This window comes from Diorhabda sublineata, chromosome 3 (assembly GCF_026230105.1).
Source record: "Diorhabda sublineata isolate icDioSubl1.1 chromosome 3, icDioSubl1.1, whole genome shotgun sequence".
Taxonomy (NCBI): domain Eukaryota; kingdom Metazoa; phylum Arthropoda; class Insecta; order Coleoptera; family Chrysomelidae; genus Diorhabda; species Diorhabda sublineata.
In genome coordinates this window covers 396,645-415,093 of record NC_079476.1, presented here as the reverse complement: position 1 = coordinate 415,093, position 18,449 = coordinate 396,645, and the positions used below count along the sequence as shown (strand labels likewise).

Below are 18,449 nucleotides of genomic sequence, written 5' to 3'. Positions count from 1 at the left end.
GGAAATACATTTAGCTGGTCACCCAGATCTCCAAGGCCAACAATCTTGAATTTTTAAGTTTAAACTGCACCAATAGACCCCCGACAACAGGTGATACGATTTAAAGAATACTACAGGTAGACATTGTGATCTAAAATCGATTAATCGATTCTTCGGATCAAATAAATCGATATACAGTAATGAGTTTATTCAGTAGATCGATATTTCACCCTTAAAAATCAACATTCTATTATTTTCTGTTTTGGTACAAACTCAAAAACTCGCGAGATGGCTGTGAGTAACTTTCTGACAGACTATTGTTGTTAAAAAGTTTAGATATTAAGCATTGGGAACTATCATATATATTATCTGTTTTTTTTTACTTTTTAATTTAAAATCACTGATTTTCCTGATAAGAAATTCCAGAAATTGTATTTTTCATTTTTCTCGTGAAATGGATTTATATTTACATTGTAAGTACAAAATTGCAAAAAAATCGATTTGTTAGAAGTCGATCTCTTAGACCTCGATTTTATTATGAATCGATTCTTCAAGATGCGATTCCTATCGATTCAAAAATTGATATTTTTTGGAAATAATCACCCTTCAACGACTGAAGAAATAGACTAAACTTTATTGCAAAATCAATTATCGTATAAAAAGTGTAATTTGAATGTGTAAACACTAAAATTTTTGCATTTTTAATTTTATATTTTCAAATACGCCCTTTGGTGGTGGACCTAACATTCTAAAAATAAATTCTACTGTTTCTCAGGCCACTTTTGTTGTAATTTTTTCCCCGTGAAGCTATAATATAATCCGTTCTTAAAATAAAGCCCACGGCCATTTTTTCGTTGCCCACCTGGTATATATATTATTTATGTTGAAATAAAGAATTAAGGTAAGGGATGGAAATAAAGAAAAATAAATGTAGATACATTTTATAATTTTTGTTCAATTTAGAAGCCAATAATATCTTTGTATATATACATTATTCAAAATTGTTCAAATGTTCACAATATACAATTGTTTCTGATATACAGGGTGTCAAAAATTACAAATTTTTTGTATTGATTCCTCCTTTTTTATTCCATGCCGCGCCTGTCGTAATTTAAAACTATATAATCAAAAAAATTTAAGCTATAATTACGATAAAAATTAATAAACAAGTTAGCAGTACATATTGCCTGGAGAATCAATTCAAAAAACATAGTATTTAAAATAAAATGAATAAAAAAGAGTAAAGTTAGATAGTTTTATCATTCAGGAATCAATAGCGTTAGACCGATTAAGAGAAAAACAAAAATATGTGTGTTAACACATTTTTCGTTTTATGTTTGACTTCGACTTTCCATAATTTCAATTATTTATAAAATTATATTCGTTTGTGCAAACATTTGCAGAAGAATTTTCATTTCATACATTTAAAAAGAAAATATAAGATGTGCAATTATTAACTGGAAATATTTTAACTCTCGAAAGTGGAGGTATACACCATATTTTCACACTGAATCAGTTGACTGAGAAAAAAAATTGCAACAGGTAGAAACACCCATTTGCTTTTCGTTGACTTAACAAAAGGCTTAGACAACGTTTCTCTTAGTAAACTCTGGCAAGTGCCTGAAAAAACTTCCCTAAAACGTAACTCTGCTTCGGGCAGTACAGAAACTTCATGATAACTCCTCAAAAATCAAAATAAACAACCAGTTCTAGCTTCATTGTAACAAAGGGAAGTAGAGAAAGCTGCAACTCATCCAAAACACTATTGAAAATCTATTTAGATGAAGCTGTAATTTCTCAAGATAAAGATAATTTGGACTTTATTACTCGTCCACTAATATCAAAATTCAAAAAATGAGGGTTAAAGGTCAATATGCAAAAAATGTATTGGATCAGAAACAGAAGATTTATAACTTGAATACAAATGATTATATAAGTATTCGAAAGCTCGGAAATATATTAGAGTTAGTACACTTTGGTGTATAATTTTGCGACAATTCCACCACGAAAACGCTTATTTTATATATCAAGTTCCAACCCACTTAAATAAAAATGTGGATCTTACCGAATTACAAGGTTTTAATCTGAGATTCGAAATGTATTTGTATCCACTTAACTGACTTTTCTGGTTACTCGTCTATGTCATATGTCTTTTGATATGGCCAGAAATATTTAATTGAGGCGTCTAAAGATTGCTAAGGCCGACAAATCCTGAGCAAAATGTGTTTTCTTAGAGACATCACGACTTTCGCACGATGTAGTCAGTCTAATTCGTGTCCACTTTTGCTTACGTGTCTACTACATCTTAATTTGTGGTCGCAAACACACAACAGATTATCTGATCTATGCACAAAGCACAATTTATTATGGCTCTGTTATGTAACCATTTTGAATTATAAACGAAACGTTCCTTAGGCTATTCGTAGGTTTTAAATCAATAAGTCATCATATTCATAACTCAAACGAAAGAGAGATCGCCTAAACGTGTCTATTGGAGAATTCCAGAAAATACGACGAAGAATTATGATGATATAATCTTTTGTTCAACACCTTCTCAAAGAAGCTTGAGCACTATGTAGTCCCGATCACCAAAAATCTCAATATTTCACTTCGCCCCTCATGTTGAACTACAGCCTTTCTTATATCAGTATTTTGCTTGTTCAAAGTAGATGACACCAAGTAGTAGGAGATATGTATCTTCATCCATACAGTTATTCAACCAATCACAATTTCCTCTCATCAAACAAGCTTCAATCTAACGACGTTTTGTCCTTTGCGTTGTTTTCAGTGATAAATCAAAAGCAACTGCGATGAGACAGTTTCCGTCCGTGATAATAATTCTAACTCGTCTTGAAATCTCAATTCGAATTAACAGAATGTCAAAAAATGACTAAAACGGCTGACGGCTAGCTAGTTTTAAAGGGTTCAAAATAGTTGAACATTGGCAAGGTGATTTGCAGTTCTTCAATATCAATTGCACATAAAGGCCAGATTAATAATAACAACCAAATAAAGGAAACAAGAATTTTGTGGTAACTTCCTGAAGGACCAAGTCAATAAAAGCTGTAGAAGCAACATTGGTCTACCATACGATATAGATCCATGGTGGACAGTCTAAAGTGGATTGAAAATCATGCTGATACAAAAGTTTGAAAACTTTGCTTATGAAACGATGGGAAAAATTGCTAACAAATCGGTTTTCGGGCATGCTGAGGTTAATTCTGTCTTTGGAATTCGACAGGGTTGGTTTTACGGGCGTGCTCGGCGGTTATTTTCTCCATTACCTTACAGTCATCCCCGTGCTCATGTTCAGTAACCCGAAAACCCCCTAGAAACTATTTTCGACGGATTTTTATATTGGACTTTGTGTGCAATCGGATTGAAACTTTAGAAACATTATTTGTCTCTAAGAAGAAAATGTGTAGCACTACCTGGTGTTAATTGTAGTATGGACAGAAAAGATGGAAACGTTTTGTACAAATTAAACTATTTTAGTACTTACACTATACGAGTTTAATCCCTCAAAATGATATTAGGCCCTCAAACTATATTTAAATCAAGATCATGCTAAATTTTTTGGTGAATTTTGTAATTCAATCTCACAATCCGATCTCATAATATCCATGTGGAGATAATATTTTTATTTACTGCTGTCTAGTGGATAAAAGAAAGAAATAAACTTCTTCTGTCTTTGGTTAAAGGGAAACTTATAACTACTTTAATTTTAAAAAATTAACTCTCTAGTTTTTTACGGAATTATGTAATTGTTAGAAAATTTTTGCGATAAAATACGAAGCTAAGAAAGTTCCTGCGAAGTAATTTACTTCTTTTTGTAATTTGTTACTCATTTTTCTCTGAAAGCTTCAGGCTTTTGCACTTGTTTGATTAGTGAAATAACTTTTGTTCAAGTTTTGTTTTGTCCAGGCTTTTATCTGGCGTTTCTACGTCAAGTAGTTTTCAGTTTTATTTAATAATTAATTTAGATTAAAGTTAAATATTTCAAGCACAAAATTCAACCATTGAAATATTTCCATTTATTAATCGAACACCCTGTTTATACACCAGATAATTTTTCATAAGGATGTCGTGATATTACGCTAGATTTTCAAAATTCACTTACTCGTGTTATTTAATTGATAATTTTAAAATGAATAATTATTACATCCGTTACAAAAAAAGTCTCATTCAATTAGAGTTTTACAAATACATATTATTTGAATTATTTACATAATTATATACAAAATATTCGGTTTTTTGTACATTGCAGAGTTTTAGATCCGCGTAATTATAATTTTATTTACACGTTGATATGCACTTATATACAGATTGTCCTAACATATTTGTACTAAACAATTTGATTCATATAATCCAAACTACAGTCTGTCGGATGTCTTTGACTGCTGAAATTTTGGTTATGCGTTGCTGGCATGGTCATACCAGAATAGTTACCCATTTGGTAAGTACCTCCCATGTGATTTCCCATCTGTACCTGATTCTGTGGATTCTGTTGATTGAAATAATCCATTTGAGTATAATAAGGATGGTTGTAGCTTTGGCTATAATAATGATGGGGAGATGAGTTGTGTCCATTTGTATGCCAGTTGAAAGTGTTGTAACCTTCATGATAAGCTGTGTTTACAGGAGGATTACTTCCTGGATTACTACCGGGAGTTATAGGTGGAGAAGGCGTAGTTATAACACTAGAAGGGTTACTTCCAAGCGGTGTGGCATTGCCGTTTTTATAATTTTGTACATGCGACGTTTCTTTTTTAACGGTGACTACTGGAGGTGAAGTTGATGTAGTCGGGGCTGGAATATTCGGAGAACCAGCAGCCGCGCCCGTTGTGTTATTCGTAGTAACCGATATAGGCGGCGGTACTTTGGTGGAATTAGCTTTGTTCGTCTTATTTCTATTCGAGTCTTTCTGATGTTGTTGATGCAATTGTTGTCTACATTTAGCTCTACGGTTCTTAAACCAGACCTGAAACAATGAAAAATTTTGGCTTAACTACTGTGAATCTTAAATTTTGAGTTACATTGTAATTCGTATCAAACATCCAGCTGTACGTCAATATCCATTTCAACAAATTTTCGAAACGAATTTAATTCATTTATATTCTTCACCATGATCCCATCATATTTTTTTTTATTGCCGAACGAACATTCTATTGCCCCACACCTATTTATCAAAATATAATCTCTTCCGCGTCTAAAAAAATCTGATGTTTATAGCCGAAAAGTCTGGCGAATCAGAAGATACCGATTGGGGTGAGTTCCCTATTCAATCGTAACAACCACCGCACTGGGATAACTGTATATATTTTAGTGAATAGAACAACACAATAGGTAGAACATGTAGCGAGGGGCCTGATTTCCATTAGTTCTCCGGATTAAGCGAGGGTTGTTCCACTAAAACACCCCGCCCTTGCCTTTAGAAAACATTCGACTAGCAATGCGTATACCTATAAAACCTCTATTATCAACTTTGGAGGGTTAATGTAATGGAAAGCGATATATTTGTTCATAAATTTATTTAATTTCTTATTTATTAGACTTTTTGATATATTAATGCATCTAAATGTTCTTGATTTTAGGTCTCTTCTCTTTCAAAATTAGTTTTTTTAATAATTTTTGAAAGATAGATAAAATTGACGATTCAACTTAATCAAGATATGACAATTTGCGTATTTATATTGATCAATAGATCACCTTACATCTCAAATATGTAGCAGTGCTTAATTTATCAAATTATTTGCAATTTAATTAGAATTTACAAAATAGAATTATAAATTTTACTTAAATTATTTAGATCATCTTTTTTATCATTTATAGCTTTTTGGTTCTTATGAATGTGAACCATTTCTAAAAATTCCCTTGCTCGTGTGTTAAATTCCGTTTCAAGAATTTTTGAATCTTTATATGTAATTGAATTTATGTTTTTTTTATATTTCATGATTCGTTAACGCATTTTCATTTTTTTTATCGTAATGATGACCTTTTAGTCTATTTTCTAAATATTGAGATGTCTGCCCTATGTAGTTAGCTCCACAATTAGTCCAAGGCACTTGATATATAATATTACTCCTTTTGTTTTATGGTGTTTTAGATTTTAATTTAGTGAAATATTTGGATAATGTATTATGTCCTTTATAACTTGTTATAAATTGTTAAGAAACTCCTTGTACATATTGCAAGAAAAAATATTTTATGTTTTGATGTTTCGTTTCTGTTTCGTTTCTGTTTCGTTTCTGTTTCGTTTCTGTTTCGTTTCTGTTTCGTTTCTGTTTCGTTTCTGTTTCGTTTCTGTTTCGTTTCTGTTTCGTTTCTGTTTCGTTTCTGTTTCGTTTCTGTTTCGTTTCTGTTTCGTTTCTGTTTCGTTTCTGTTTCGTTTCTGTTTCGTTTCTGTTTCGTTTCTGTTTCGTTTCTGTTTCGTTTCTGTTTCGTTTCTGTTTCGTTTCTGTTTCGTTTCTGTTTCGTTTCTGTTTCGTTTCTGTTTCGTTTCTGTTTCGTTTCTGTTTCGTTTCTGTTTCGTTTCTGTTTCGTTTCTGTTTCGTTTCTGTTTCGTTTCTGTTTCGTTTCTGTTTCGTTTCTGTTTCGTTTCTGTTTCGTTTCTGTTTCGTTTCTGTTTCGTTTCTGTTTCGTTTCTGTTTCGTTTCTGTTTCGTTTCTGTTTCGTTTCTGTTTCGTTTCTGTTTCGTTTCTGTTTCGTTTCTGTTTCGTTTCTGTTTCGTTTCTGTTTCGTTTCTGTTTCGTTTCTGTTTCGTTTCTGTTTCGTTTCTGTTTCGTTTCTGTTTCGTTTCTGTTTCGTTTCTGTTTCGTTTCTGTTTCGTTTCTGTTTCGTTTCTGTTTCGTTTCTGTTTCGTTTCTGTTTCGTTTCTGTTTCGTTTCTGTTTCGTTTCTGTTTCGTTTCTGTTTCGTTTCTGTTTCGTTTCTGTTTCGTTTCTGTTTCGTTTCTGTTTCGTTTCTGTTTCGTTTCTGTTTCGTTTCTGTTTCGTTTCTGTTTCGTTTCTGTTTCGTTTCTGTTTCGTTTCTGTTTCGTTTCTGTTTCGTTTCTGTTTCGTTTCTGTTTCGTTTCTGTTTCGTTTCTGTTTCGTTTCTGTTTCGTTTCTGTTTCGTTTCTGTTTCGTTTCTGTTTCGTTTCTGTTTCGTTTCTGTTTCGTTTCTGTTTCGTTTCTGTTTCGTTTCTGTTTCGTTTCTGTTTCGTTTCTGTTTCGTTTCTGTTTCGTTTCTGTTTCGTTTCTGTTTCGTTTCTGTTTCGTTTCTGTTTCGTTTCTGTTTCGTTTCTGTTTCGTTTCTGTTTCGTTTCTGTTTCGTTTCTGTTTCGTTTCTGTTTCGTTTCTGTTTCGTTTCTGTTTCGTTTCTGTTTCGTTTCTGTTTCGTTTCTGTTTCGTTTCTGTTTCGTTTCTGTTTCGTTTCTGTTTCGTTTCTGTTTCGTTTCTGTTTCGTTTCTGTTTCGTTTCTGTTTCGTTTCTGTTTCGTTTCTGTTTCGTTTCTGTTTCGTTTCTGTTTCGTTTCTGTTTCGTTTCTGTTTCGTTTCTGTTTCGTTTCTGTTTCGTTTCTGTTTCGTTTCTGTTTCGTTTCTGTTTCGTTTCTGTTTCGTTTCTGTTTCGTTTCTGTTTCGTTTCTGTTTCGTTTCTGTTTCGTTTCTGTTTCGTTTCTGTTTCGTTTCTGTTTCGTTTCTGTTTCGTTTCTGTTTCGTTTCTGTTTCGTTTCTGTTTCGTTTCTGTTTCGTTTCTGTTTCGTTTCTGTTTCGTTTCTGTTTCGTTTCTGTTTCGTTTCTGTTTCGTTTCTGTTTCGTTTCTGTTTCGTTTCTGTTTCGTTTCTGTTTCGTTTCTGTTTCGTTTCTGTTTCGTTTCTGTTTCGTTTCTGTTTCGTTTCTGTTTCGTTTCTGTTTCGTTTCTGTTTCGTTTCTGTTTCGATTTTAAATTAATTGTAGTATCTGTTTATTATTTTTATAAATATGTTATTCATCATTTTTTTTTCGGATAATTATTTTCTTTCAATTCAGTTTTTGCTCATTGAATAGCTAAGCATCTAAATTCAGAATCTGATTGTTGGATAGATCTATCAGCCGAACTTATTATCACTGATCTTTTTTGTGAATTGAAGTTTAAATATCTTGTAATGTAACATCTATAAAATTGATTGGTATTATTTTGCTCGACCTCGATTGTGAATTGATGTTTCTTATGATAAGAATTGAATTTTTTATTTATGTTTTCAATTTTATTCTTTGGCAAGGCACTAATGGAATCATCTACATATCGGAAAAAGACTGGAATATCTATATCAAGTTTGCTTGAGACAGTTTCCTCAAGATCTTTCATTACCAATTGTGCTATAACACTTGAAATGGAAGCCCCCGCAGCATAACCATCAATTTGTTTGTATAATTTCATTTTTGAAATATGTTTGAGTGTGAGTTTTGTAGATTCGTTTTGAGGTATTTTTGTATATTCCTTTCTTCTATTATCATTCCTCTTCTCCACAATGATTCAAAAACTTTCAGATGCAATAAATACCAAATGTAATATCCCAACAAAAGATTTGTTTGTTTTTATTGAAAATTTGTTCTATATTCCTCGCATATGTTACATGATTTGCAACATCTATCGCCCTGATTTGAAAGGGCATTATTTGCGGCATTGTGACGACAATGACACAATGTCAGGGGCGGTTTGTTTGCCGTCCCATTGGTAATGATTCAATTTGGAGCCCGACAGTGTTGGGTCGGTGATATCGGTTGGTCTTTTCATTCTTTGAAAGGGACCCAGCTGCTGTTTATCTACATGTATCTAGGGCCGTATTTACGTGATATTGAGCAAACAAAAATTTTTTCAAATATAAATTTTAATTACTTCATTCTAAAACTATATATACTAATATTATGGAATGTAAATTTGAGTTAATATTTTATCGGTTTCCTTCCGCAAGTACCTAATATTAATCCGTAAATTTCATAGCTTCTGTTTGTATATTTATAAGCTACTTCTTAAATGTAATTAAACATATTGAAAACATTATTAACTATCACTACATCATTCAGGATGAATTTGGTGAAGGTCGTCCAAAATCGGTTGTTGTGCCAGAAAACATCGATGCTATGCGTAAACTGATATTGCAAGATAATTATGAGATATACTGTGAGATTGAGGCATACTTGGGAATTAGTTTAAATCGTATACATTCACTATTGCATGAACATTTGGTTGTCGGAAATTCCTTCGCGATGCTTCAGACGTCTAAAATCCTAACAGGCGACGAATCAAATATCTGTTCATATAAACCAGAAATTAATCAACAATTTACTGAATGGGTCACTAACTGAAGCACTTCGAATCACAGAATCTTCCTTGTTATTCCCGCAGATTATAAATAGATTGCAAGGTCAATGAAAGCCTGTTCTTGAAGAAGGGGTTAATGCGTTAAAATATCTTGTTTTAGAGGTAATTGACAATTCGTACAAACCCATACAATATAATAGAAAATATTTTGAAAAACCTTAAAAGCCGTATCCAATTTGTTTTTATTTGTAAATCTCATTAACTTAACTAGCAACCCTCGTATTCAGAGATTTCCATTGTAAAAACTAGTAGTAGGAAAATTGGTCAAGAAAATAACCTCAACATTAAAAAAACAATATTTTGCTTATTAAAAGCTAATTTTAAGCAATGTATTTGTTTGTTTTTTGGTATTCTAGTTATTACAGAGAATGTAGGGTCTAAGTCCATTGAACTAATCCTTTGAGGATTAGTAAACAATTAGATAAAACTCAGATTTGATTTATTTGTATTGGAGTTGTTTTACCTGTCGGACTATGCTAAACTTTAAGTTTAATTTATTAACCAAGCCTTTTCTGTGATTAATACACATGTTTTTTTTCCATTTTGGTCTAGAATAATGGTTGTTCCATATGCTAAGACAGTCCGAGCTGATGCCTAGTCCAGAAAAGACCAGAGCTTACGGTAGTCTACCATTCACGATACTCAATGTTCCAGTCGTGAATCACGGCCTTTTGAAAGGATATCAGTTATAGTTTGGGGTGGAATCAATTTCCACGCCCGGTATGAACTGATTTTCATAAATAATGGGGTTCTAATTGCTCGAAGATACATAGAGGAAGTCCTCCTTAATTTTAACGCAGGATAATGCTCGTCCACATACTGAATACTTGGAGTAAGTGGGAATCGCGGTTCTGGACTGGTCTGCACAATCTCCCGATATGAATCCCATAGAATATTTGTAGGATAATTTGTTCTTAGTGATTTAAATCAGCTCTAAATTGTTCTTTGAGGATGATCCTATACCGGTGGAGTACGTCCAGAATTTAATTTCTTAGATGTCTGGCAGGGTTAGAGCCCTTCGCTGTAGCAGGGGGGGTAATACCCGAAATGTGTTAATTCATAATTTTTATGTACTTTTTGCAAATTTTGTTTAAATAACCTAGAAATCAAACAATTCTTACCATAAATTAAATTAGAAGGTTTAATATATTTAATAAAATTATAAGTTCATATCTAACTAAAAAAGCATAAATGTTATTATATGGGTTGGTTCGGCTCTGATCAAAACTTATGGATTCTTATTTGGGTTACATTATTTAACTGTATTTTGGGCACATTCTCCGAACGGGTTTTCGAAGAAGTGACGTCTCAGTGCACTTTTATAAACGAAAGAGTATTACGACGTGTACGATTCTTCGAAAGAGTGATGATACATTATCGTGTCGGAAAATTTCAAACAGCAGTTCGGAAGACATCAGCTGTCAGTTTATCAATTCAAAAATGTTTCTATTTTGTATATACTTATAATAGATAAATTAGTTTCAGGAGAAAATAATTTTATGGTATAAGTAAATAAGTATTCGAGTCGGCTAAGAACAGAAAATTTAAGTCGCAACATTTTTTACAAGAAAAAAAAAACACTAGGTTCCAATATGTGTTGATAGTCTCAGTCTTCTCAGGTTGTGATACAACATCATCAACCTATAACATGGGGAAACTTAAATTTATCAAAATTATGGAGAAACATACAGAGCTAGCTGGTGGTTGATCCGTCTTTGTTGGTTCTTGTTGGTGAATGTTTTTTCATAGCATTATATGGCGGTAATGAAGAAGATTCACTAGACATCTTACGATATAAACAATTTGCCAAAACTGTGACTAAAAATTCATTTCGCTTATCATCATTGCCTCCAATCCAGGACGCAGCTTGTTTCTACAGTGTTTGAGTATATCACCACGTCCAGTCGTGGTTTGGAAGATATGAAAGTCCTGAAGATTGGGGCTAGAAGAAGCAAATAAACATGTGGATGCCAATAGAAGCTTCCAAGCCTCCAGCACCCCCGGATCTTATGAAATTAATCTTCAGCAGATGTAAAGGAAATTGTGGAAGCATATGTGGCTGCACAAAAGCAGGCCTCGAATGCTCTGTAGAATGTATTGTTCTGGTGAAACTTGCAGCAATATCATGGAAATATCAAAGTTAATATAGAAAAACGAATTAGAAGATGAACTTCCAATTATGACTCAGATTTTAACTCTACTCATTCTCCAAACCTTTACTTTTGACACAGAAGTAGATACTGACCTTGAAACACAACCTGGACCATCAAAAAGAACTAAAATATTTCTGGTGAAATTCACACTGAACACACTGTTTACACAGTGTAATATTCATGATGAACACACTGCTTACACAGTGTAATTGTTAGTGTTGGTGTATCGATGTATTTTTTAAATAAAAACCTAAATTATTACGATGTATAATAGCAAATCAGAAATGAAAATACAGTTTTCTCTAAATCTCAGATAAATATTATAAAATACGTCTCTCTTTCTTTCATAAGAAAGTTTGTCTATGAACTGAGGACTCAGCAAAATTTCTTTCAGTCTCACTGTTTCCTTTGACGGAAGGCTACAACTCTTAAGGCCTATTTTGATGGCACCAATCACATAATTTCATTGTAAAGAATAATTTGGAAGACATCTAACTTTATGTTTACATTGTTATACTAATTATATTGATTATGACTGTACGGTACATATTTCATGGAAGAAGTTTATCTAATTAAAAATTTTCAAACCTTCCTAATGATAATCTTCCAGTTTGTTTCTGCCTTCAGCTCCTCAATTGTCTGGAATCGCTTTCCTTAAATCATTTTTTCCATAAAAGGGAACAAAAAGTAATCAGATGGAGCCAGATAAATATGTCGCAGTTCGGCTAGACGAATGTGCAAGTGCAAAATTTTTTTCTTCAAGAAAGTTTGGTCGTATATTCTATGGCCACTTGTTCCATATTTTGTCTTGTACTTATTGTGTTTCGAGATGTACAAGGTCATTAAAAATGGATAATTCTAAATTGTTTATATTTAAGTATCGATATTCCTGCCATCGAGAGATTGAACAATCCATTTAAGCACGACTAGAAGTTCATAACTGGCTGGTTTTTGCTGCAAGCTTGCAACATAGATGATGGTCTATGTCAACCTCATAACTAATCCAGGCCTGATAATTCAACAGAGTAAAGGCTCAAGCATTATTAACAACGTTTTCTTAGAAAAGCGTATAATCATTTTATGAAACGCAGCACTCATATTTACGTAACTTTATGTCGGTTGCTACAATAATTTTTCCTCGGAACATTTGTTTTTCCAGTGTATATCTAACGTCAAATTGCATTATGTGTTTTAAAAGGTTCAGTGATGATCTATGCCAAAAAGCAAATAAAAAACTAAAATCCTTTCATCCTGTTTTAATTGTTTTAAATCTTTTGACATTCGTTAATATTATGAATTGTTAAAAACATCTGGTTAGAACCTATTTTGTGTTGTTTACTTTTCATGCTTCAAATAAAGTGATCATAACAATAAATCTCCCAAAAACCAACATACAAATTTGAAAAGCGCTGACAGCTTTTATTCTCCTATTGAAAAATTGGGTCGTTAGAGGTGAAACATTGTTGCCAGATAGTAATTTAACAGAAAATGATAAATTTGATCTCTATTCAATACATTTTGTTTCTCATTTATGTATTTATACTAATTAAAATTGATGCTTTGAGAAGTTTCAATGATAATTCGATTAATTTATCTAGATCTGTATGGTCAAACATAACCAAAACTCGTTCCTTGATTTTCTGAACCGGGGGATTTTCAACACAAACGTCCAAAAATTTCGATCACACTCTGGTTCAGTTTTTACTTCTTATATCAACTAAATTTTTCAACAGAAATATTTATTGACGTTTCTAAAAGCGTATTCAGAACCAGCAAGACCAAATTTCCGAATTAGATTCCTTACAGTTTCTGTATGTTGCCATACATCAGCCTATTGTCCACTTTGAAGTCATGTTAAAGATATTTTAATGTTGTTCACTTCTAAATAATAAAATATTAGATTGTTAATTTCAATGTAAGAATATTTCGAAGGAATATTTAGTATCGAAAATGTAGTTGAAGAAATAACAAATGAAAATCAGTTTACGGACTCACCGAACGGAGCTGAAGAAGTAATTGATAAGATGAAGAACAATAAAAGTCCCGAAGATAATGAAGTAACAAAAAGAGAAATGGATTATGGCGTTGAACATTTCCAATTTACTTTGCTAGATTATATTAGTCATTTACAAGAAGAGAGACAAGACATTGTGTAAAAATTTTGGAAGAATAGCTTTGCTAGACGTCACATACAAAATATTCGCATCATTTTTAAAAAGAAGATTGGAAATATACGCAGAAAAATTATTGGGAGAATACCAAGGAGGGTTTAGAAAATATTGACGAGCATTCGACCAAATTTTGATAATAAAACATCTGTTATGAATATTAGATATAAACACGAATCCTTTTTGAGAGCTTAAGATAGAAACAGAAAAAAGTTGATTCAAATATCAGGAGAATTAGAAATTCCAAACAAACTAATTCGACTAGTTAAAATGAGATTAGAGGGCACAATCAATATAATTAAAATTAATAACAAGAAAAGTGAATGTTTCAAAACACAAAAAGATTTAAGGCAAGGCGATTCTTTATCAATGGAGTTATTTGATGTATCTTTGGAAAGCATAATAAGACGAACCAGTATCAACAGAAAGGGGATGATATTTAATAGAAATCGTCAATCGGCAAGAAATAGAAGAAACCACAAAACAACTGATAACAGCAGCAGAAGAAGTATACTTGTACTCCAATAATAACAAAACAAAGTTTATGGAAATAGAGAATAAAATTAGAAGCAAGATAACAAATACTTTCAAGGTACATAAACAAGATGGGACGTTAATAATATACCAAGAAGAAAAGGAAATTAAAATAAGAATTACAAAAAGTAACAGCATTAGAAAAACATCAACATCTAAAGATGTATCCAGATGTAGGAAAGAATTTATAAAACAATTTTGAAACCTGGATAATGACGAATAAACCTAAACAGAAATTGAAAATGCGGGAGAGAAAATACTAAGAATAATTTTTGGAGGAAAACAGATGATTGGAGATTGGAGTGATAAATCAGCGCGTTTAAAAAGACAAGGTCACTTTGAACGAATGGACGAAGACTCTTTAAACGAGAGCAAGAGGAAAATGTATAAACCAAGAAAACGGTGGAGAAGAGTAGTGGAAGAAGACATTATAGAGAAAAACATCCAGAACTGGAAAGAAAACCAAAGGAGCGAAAGAAGTAAAACATTCAGTCAAATGATAGACACCGTATCCAGCATTATATGCTAGGATTGTCAACTAAAAACATTTGCTATGTTAGTACAAAAAAGTTAGACGTTCGCAAATTACTATCTCTGATAAATCAAGTTCATGTCATTCAATTGAGGAGCTTTCAAACACTTTTGACGAAACTTGGTCTATTCTTCAAGAACATTTAGAAAAATGTGCAGATCAAGCAGTGGCTCTCTCTAAATAAATCAACACGTACCTCGTTACATCCTAGAAAGCGCTTTAGTACGTGGTGGAGCAGATTTTTTTCTTATCGAATAGCTCAAACCTGAACGAACTGTTGATATAGATCTTTATTGTGAATAATTGGATTTGAGTCAATCTACGAACGTAAAATTTCCGACGCTTGTCAGAACATGGAAAGTTATTGCATCACATACAATACTAACACGACATCACATTTTTCAATATCAATTGTACCAAGATTTAGCCAAAAAATTTTATTTTCTAATGCATTTCACATAAAATGTGTTTTCATAAAATTTTATTTTTAAAGTGAAAGTTTTTTATTCACGTCTTTAATGATATTATACGAAACAAACATTGTCAAAGGCGTTCTACAGCCAGCTATTTTACATTTGAATACTCTACTTTGCAAAGCGCATATAAATAGTTAATTTCATAAATAAAACACCGAGAAAACACTTAATTTAACTAAAATTACTATTACAGATTAACAAAAATGGAAAATAAATCATTCAATAGCATATCTATTCCCACTATATTATTAAATGTTTCACCTATTTCTTTATTGATTGACAACTTTATTGATTATCATGAAAAGCGAAAAATTATATGAAATTTCGAGTCGATTGAACGTTAGTGAAAATTCAATTGGAAAATTTCATCTCAACAAGAAGACAAACTCACAAAGTAAAAGAAATAAAATGTGATAAAAGCTCTACATTACCACAAACTCCTAATAATGAGCATTTCGAACAATTATCTAAATTATTCAAACAAATATTTTCATTAATGAATTTATTGATAAAGTATATACACATCCATTTTTCGATGGATTATATTTTATCGTAAAATGCTTTGTAAATTTAATCAAATTTATGGAAATAAGCTTCTCCATTGTGGGAAGTATTGTTTGTTCATTCCATTTATGCATGAAGTGTTGAAAAACATCGATGATTATATATTTATTAAAATATTTACACTGAAATGGTCCTATTAACGAGGTAAAATATTTCCAATTGAATATTGAAGTTGAACAATGGGAATAATAAATAGAAAGTTTTAAAAAATTTAGAATAAATCAACTTTTTCTATGGAAACTTTCATTACTTTCAATGGAATATTCCAAAATTTCGAAAATTATTTAATACACGACTCGATCCAATTAACCTACAAGCTTGTGTAAGAAGATAATAACTCAATAATCAAACTTACTTGGACACGAGATTCTGGTAAAGCTATTTTCATGGCTACCTCTTCCCGCATGAAAATGTCAGGATATCTCGTTTTCGCGAACAGGGCCTCTAAAACATCCAATTGAGCTCGTGTGAAAGTTGTTCTTTCCCTTCTCTGCTTTCTAGGATTCACGCCTGCAAAATATGAATAAACTGGAAATTATGCTATAGCCAGTATATTTTTTTACAAAAGTTAATATTAATACGTGTCTACAAGGTATTTTTTAATATACAGAGGGGGATTGCAGTTTGAAATAAACTCAAATGATACTAAAACAGTTGTTGGCTCAATATATCCACGGCGTTTTCATTATCTTTTATTCCTATTTCGTTTTCTTGTTAAAATTCCAAGGAGTAAGCAGATTGTGGCCATAGAATCATCCAAAAGAGGCGTGGCGTGGGCAGATTGAGTCCACGGAATCGGATCAGGTATCAAGCAATGAATGGAATACTACAGTTTTTTTATTTATTTATATAAAATAAACAATACTAAGATGGTCCCAGAAGTGATTGGCTTGACCTATCTGTTTGGCAATAGTGATTTTGGTAAACATGGAAAAAATTGGTCATCGTACAATAGTAAAATATTCGGTAGCAGAGCTTAAACCAGGCGGTACGACCTGTGATGACCAACATCGTAGCAGTCGACCAAATGAGGTGACGATTCCATAAATGTTGAAGAAAATGTACAAAGCGGTAATGGATGATCGTTGCTTGTAAGTGCGCGAGCTAGCAGGTATTCCAAAACGTTCAGTCCATCGCATATTAACTAAACATTTGGACAAGAGAAAACTATGAGCAAGATGGGTGCCGATTTGGCAATGTTTAACAAACATTTTTGCGAGGTTTCATAACCATGGATGAAACTTGGTTCCATCACTATACATACAAAACAAAAAACATAAGACCAAGGAGGAACCGGCTCCAAAGACATAATGAAAGATCGTTGCATCTGCATGCAAGGTCATGGTGTTGATTTTTGGAATGCGCTTGGGATAATTTTCATTAACTATCTTGAAAAATGAAAAACTATCAACGATGAGTACTTATTGCAACGTTTGAGTGAAGAAATCAAGCAAAAACAGTCGTTTCGGCTAAGAAGAATGTGTTTTGTCATCAAGAAAATGCACCAGCTCACAAATTCGTTATTGCACTCGCCAAAATCAATGAATTAAAGTTTAAATTGCACACATTTGCTAGATTTAGCCCTCTCGGGTTATTATCTGTTTCCAAACTTGAATAAATGGCTCGGTATAGTCAAACATTTTTCACCAATGTTGGCAGTTAATGGCTATTTTGAGGAGCTTGACGATTGTCTACTTGAGAATGTTCGAGATTTTTCATTCAATCCAAAAAAAAATGTGAATTTCACAATTCAATATAGCATCAAAATTCTCACGAACCATCTATTCGGAATAGTATATACGGGGTCGGGAAACAAATTAGGGGTTATGCAATTTGTAAATAACAGACTCGCTTTGTATAATAAAAATATTGTTTTGTGACATTTTCACTATCAAATCAAATCGAATGAATAAAAATAAATTGAAAAATTCATCTGGTCCGTAAAATTTTATATGAATAAATAAATCATAAAAGTTAGTTTAGTGAGAAAGTGCCCTATGTGAAATCACATCTGCAAACTGAGTTTCAAAATAAAACAGTCAATTAGTCATTGTTTACACAATTCAGATGCTTTACACCCTCCCCAATGTTTACGTTAGCCCACGATAATCTCATACGGGGCAAACCCAATGTAGCTTTACAAGAATAACAACATTTTGAACTGCAGTTATAAAAAACTGGTTTTCAAATGTTGAAAATGGCAAATGGTATTTGTAAGACATATTTTAAACGGTTATGTCTTTTATACTTGAGTGAGGATTTTTACTATCTACATCAGTCATGTCAAAGATACGTCCCACGGACCGCTTACGGCCCGTGGGCCGTATCAATAATGCCCGCGATCGCAATGTGTCACAGAAAGAAAAATCATGCTTTTTAGAGCTTTTAAACTTAATAAATAATTGATTAATTAAGTACTGTTACATATTTGAGATGTAAGGACTAAGGAAAAGTTAATTTTAGAATATTTTCTATTTTGATTTTAGTCTTATTTTGATATTCATGATGAAGGTGATCTATTGATTAATATAAATACGAAAATTGTCAGTATCAATATCACATATTGATAAAGACTTGAAAATAGGAGTAATTTGCATAAATCGTGGATTTTTCATTTAAAAAACTTAACAAAGTGAAAATAAGTTTATCGATTTGAGGATTTGTGTCTCAATAAATCTTTTTAATTATATCTGAGACCAT

The 18,449-nt window shown here is 32.3% G+C and overlaps 1 protein-coding gene across 2 annotated transcripts in view; it reads right to left on the bottom strand.

The window, feature by feature from the left end:
* Nucleotides 1-909: 909 nt before the first annotated feature.
* LOC130441449 (homeobox protein OTX2-like) overlaps nt 910-18,449 on the bottom strand; it is a 114,285-nt gene continuing 96,745 nt past the window's right edge. The window contains exons 3-4 of one of the 2 annotated variants that reach the window (XM_056775142.1): nt 16,105-16,259; nt 910-4,960 (exon numbers count right to left, since the gene is read on the bottom strand). In XM_056775142.1, coding sequence (XP_056631120.1) covers nt 4,325-4,960; nt 16,105-16,259 — 791 coding nt within the window. In that variant the 3' untranslated portion in view covers nt 910-4,324. Of the gene's footprint in view, nt 4,961-16,104; nt 16,278-18,449 lie in introns of both variants that reach the window. The other variant, XM_056775143.1, reaches the window with a different exon arrangement.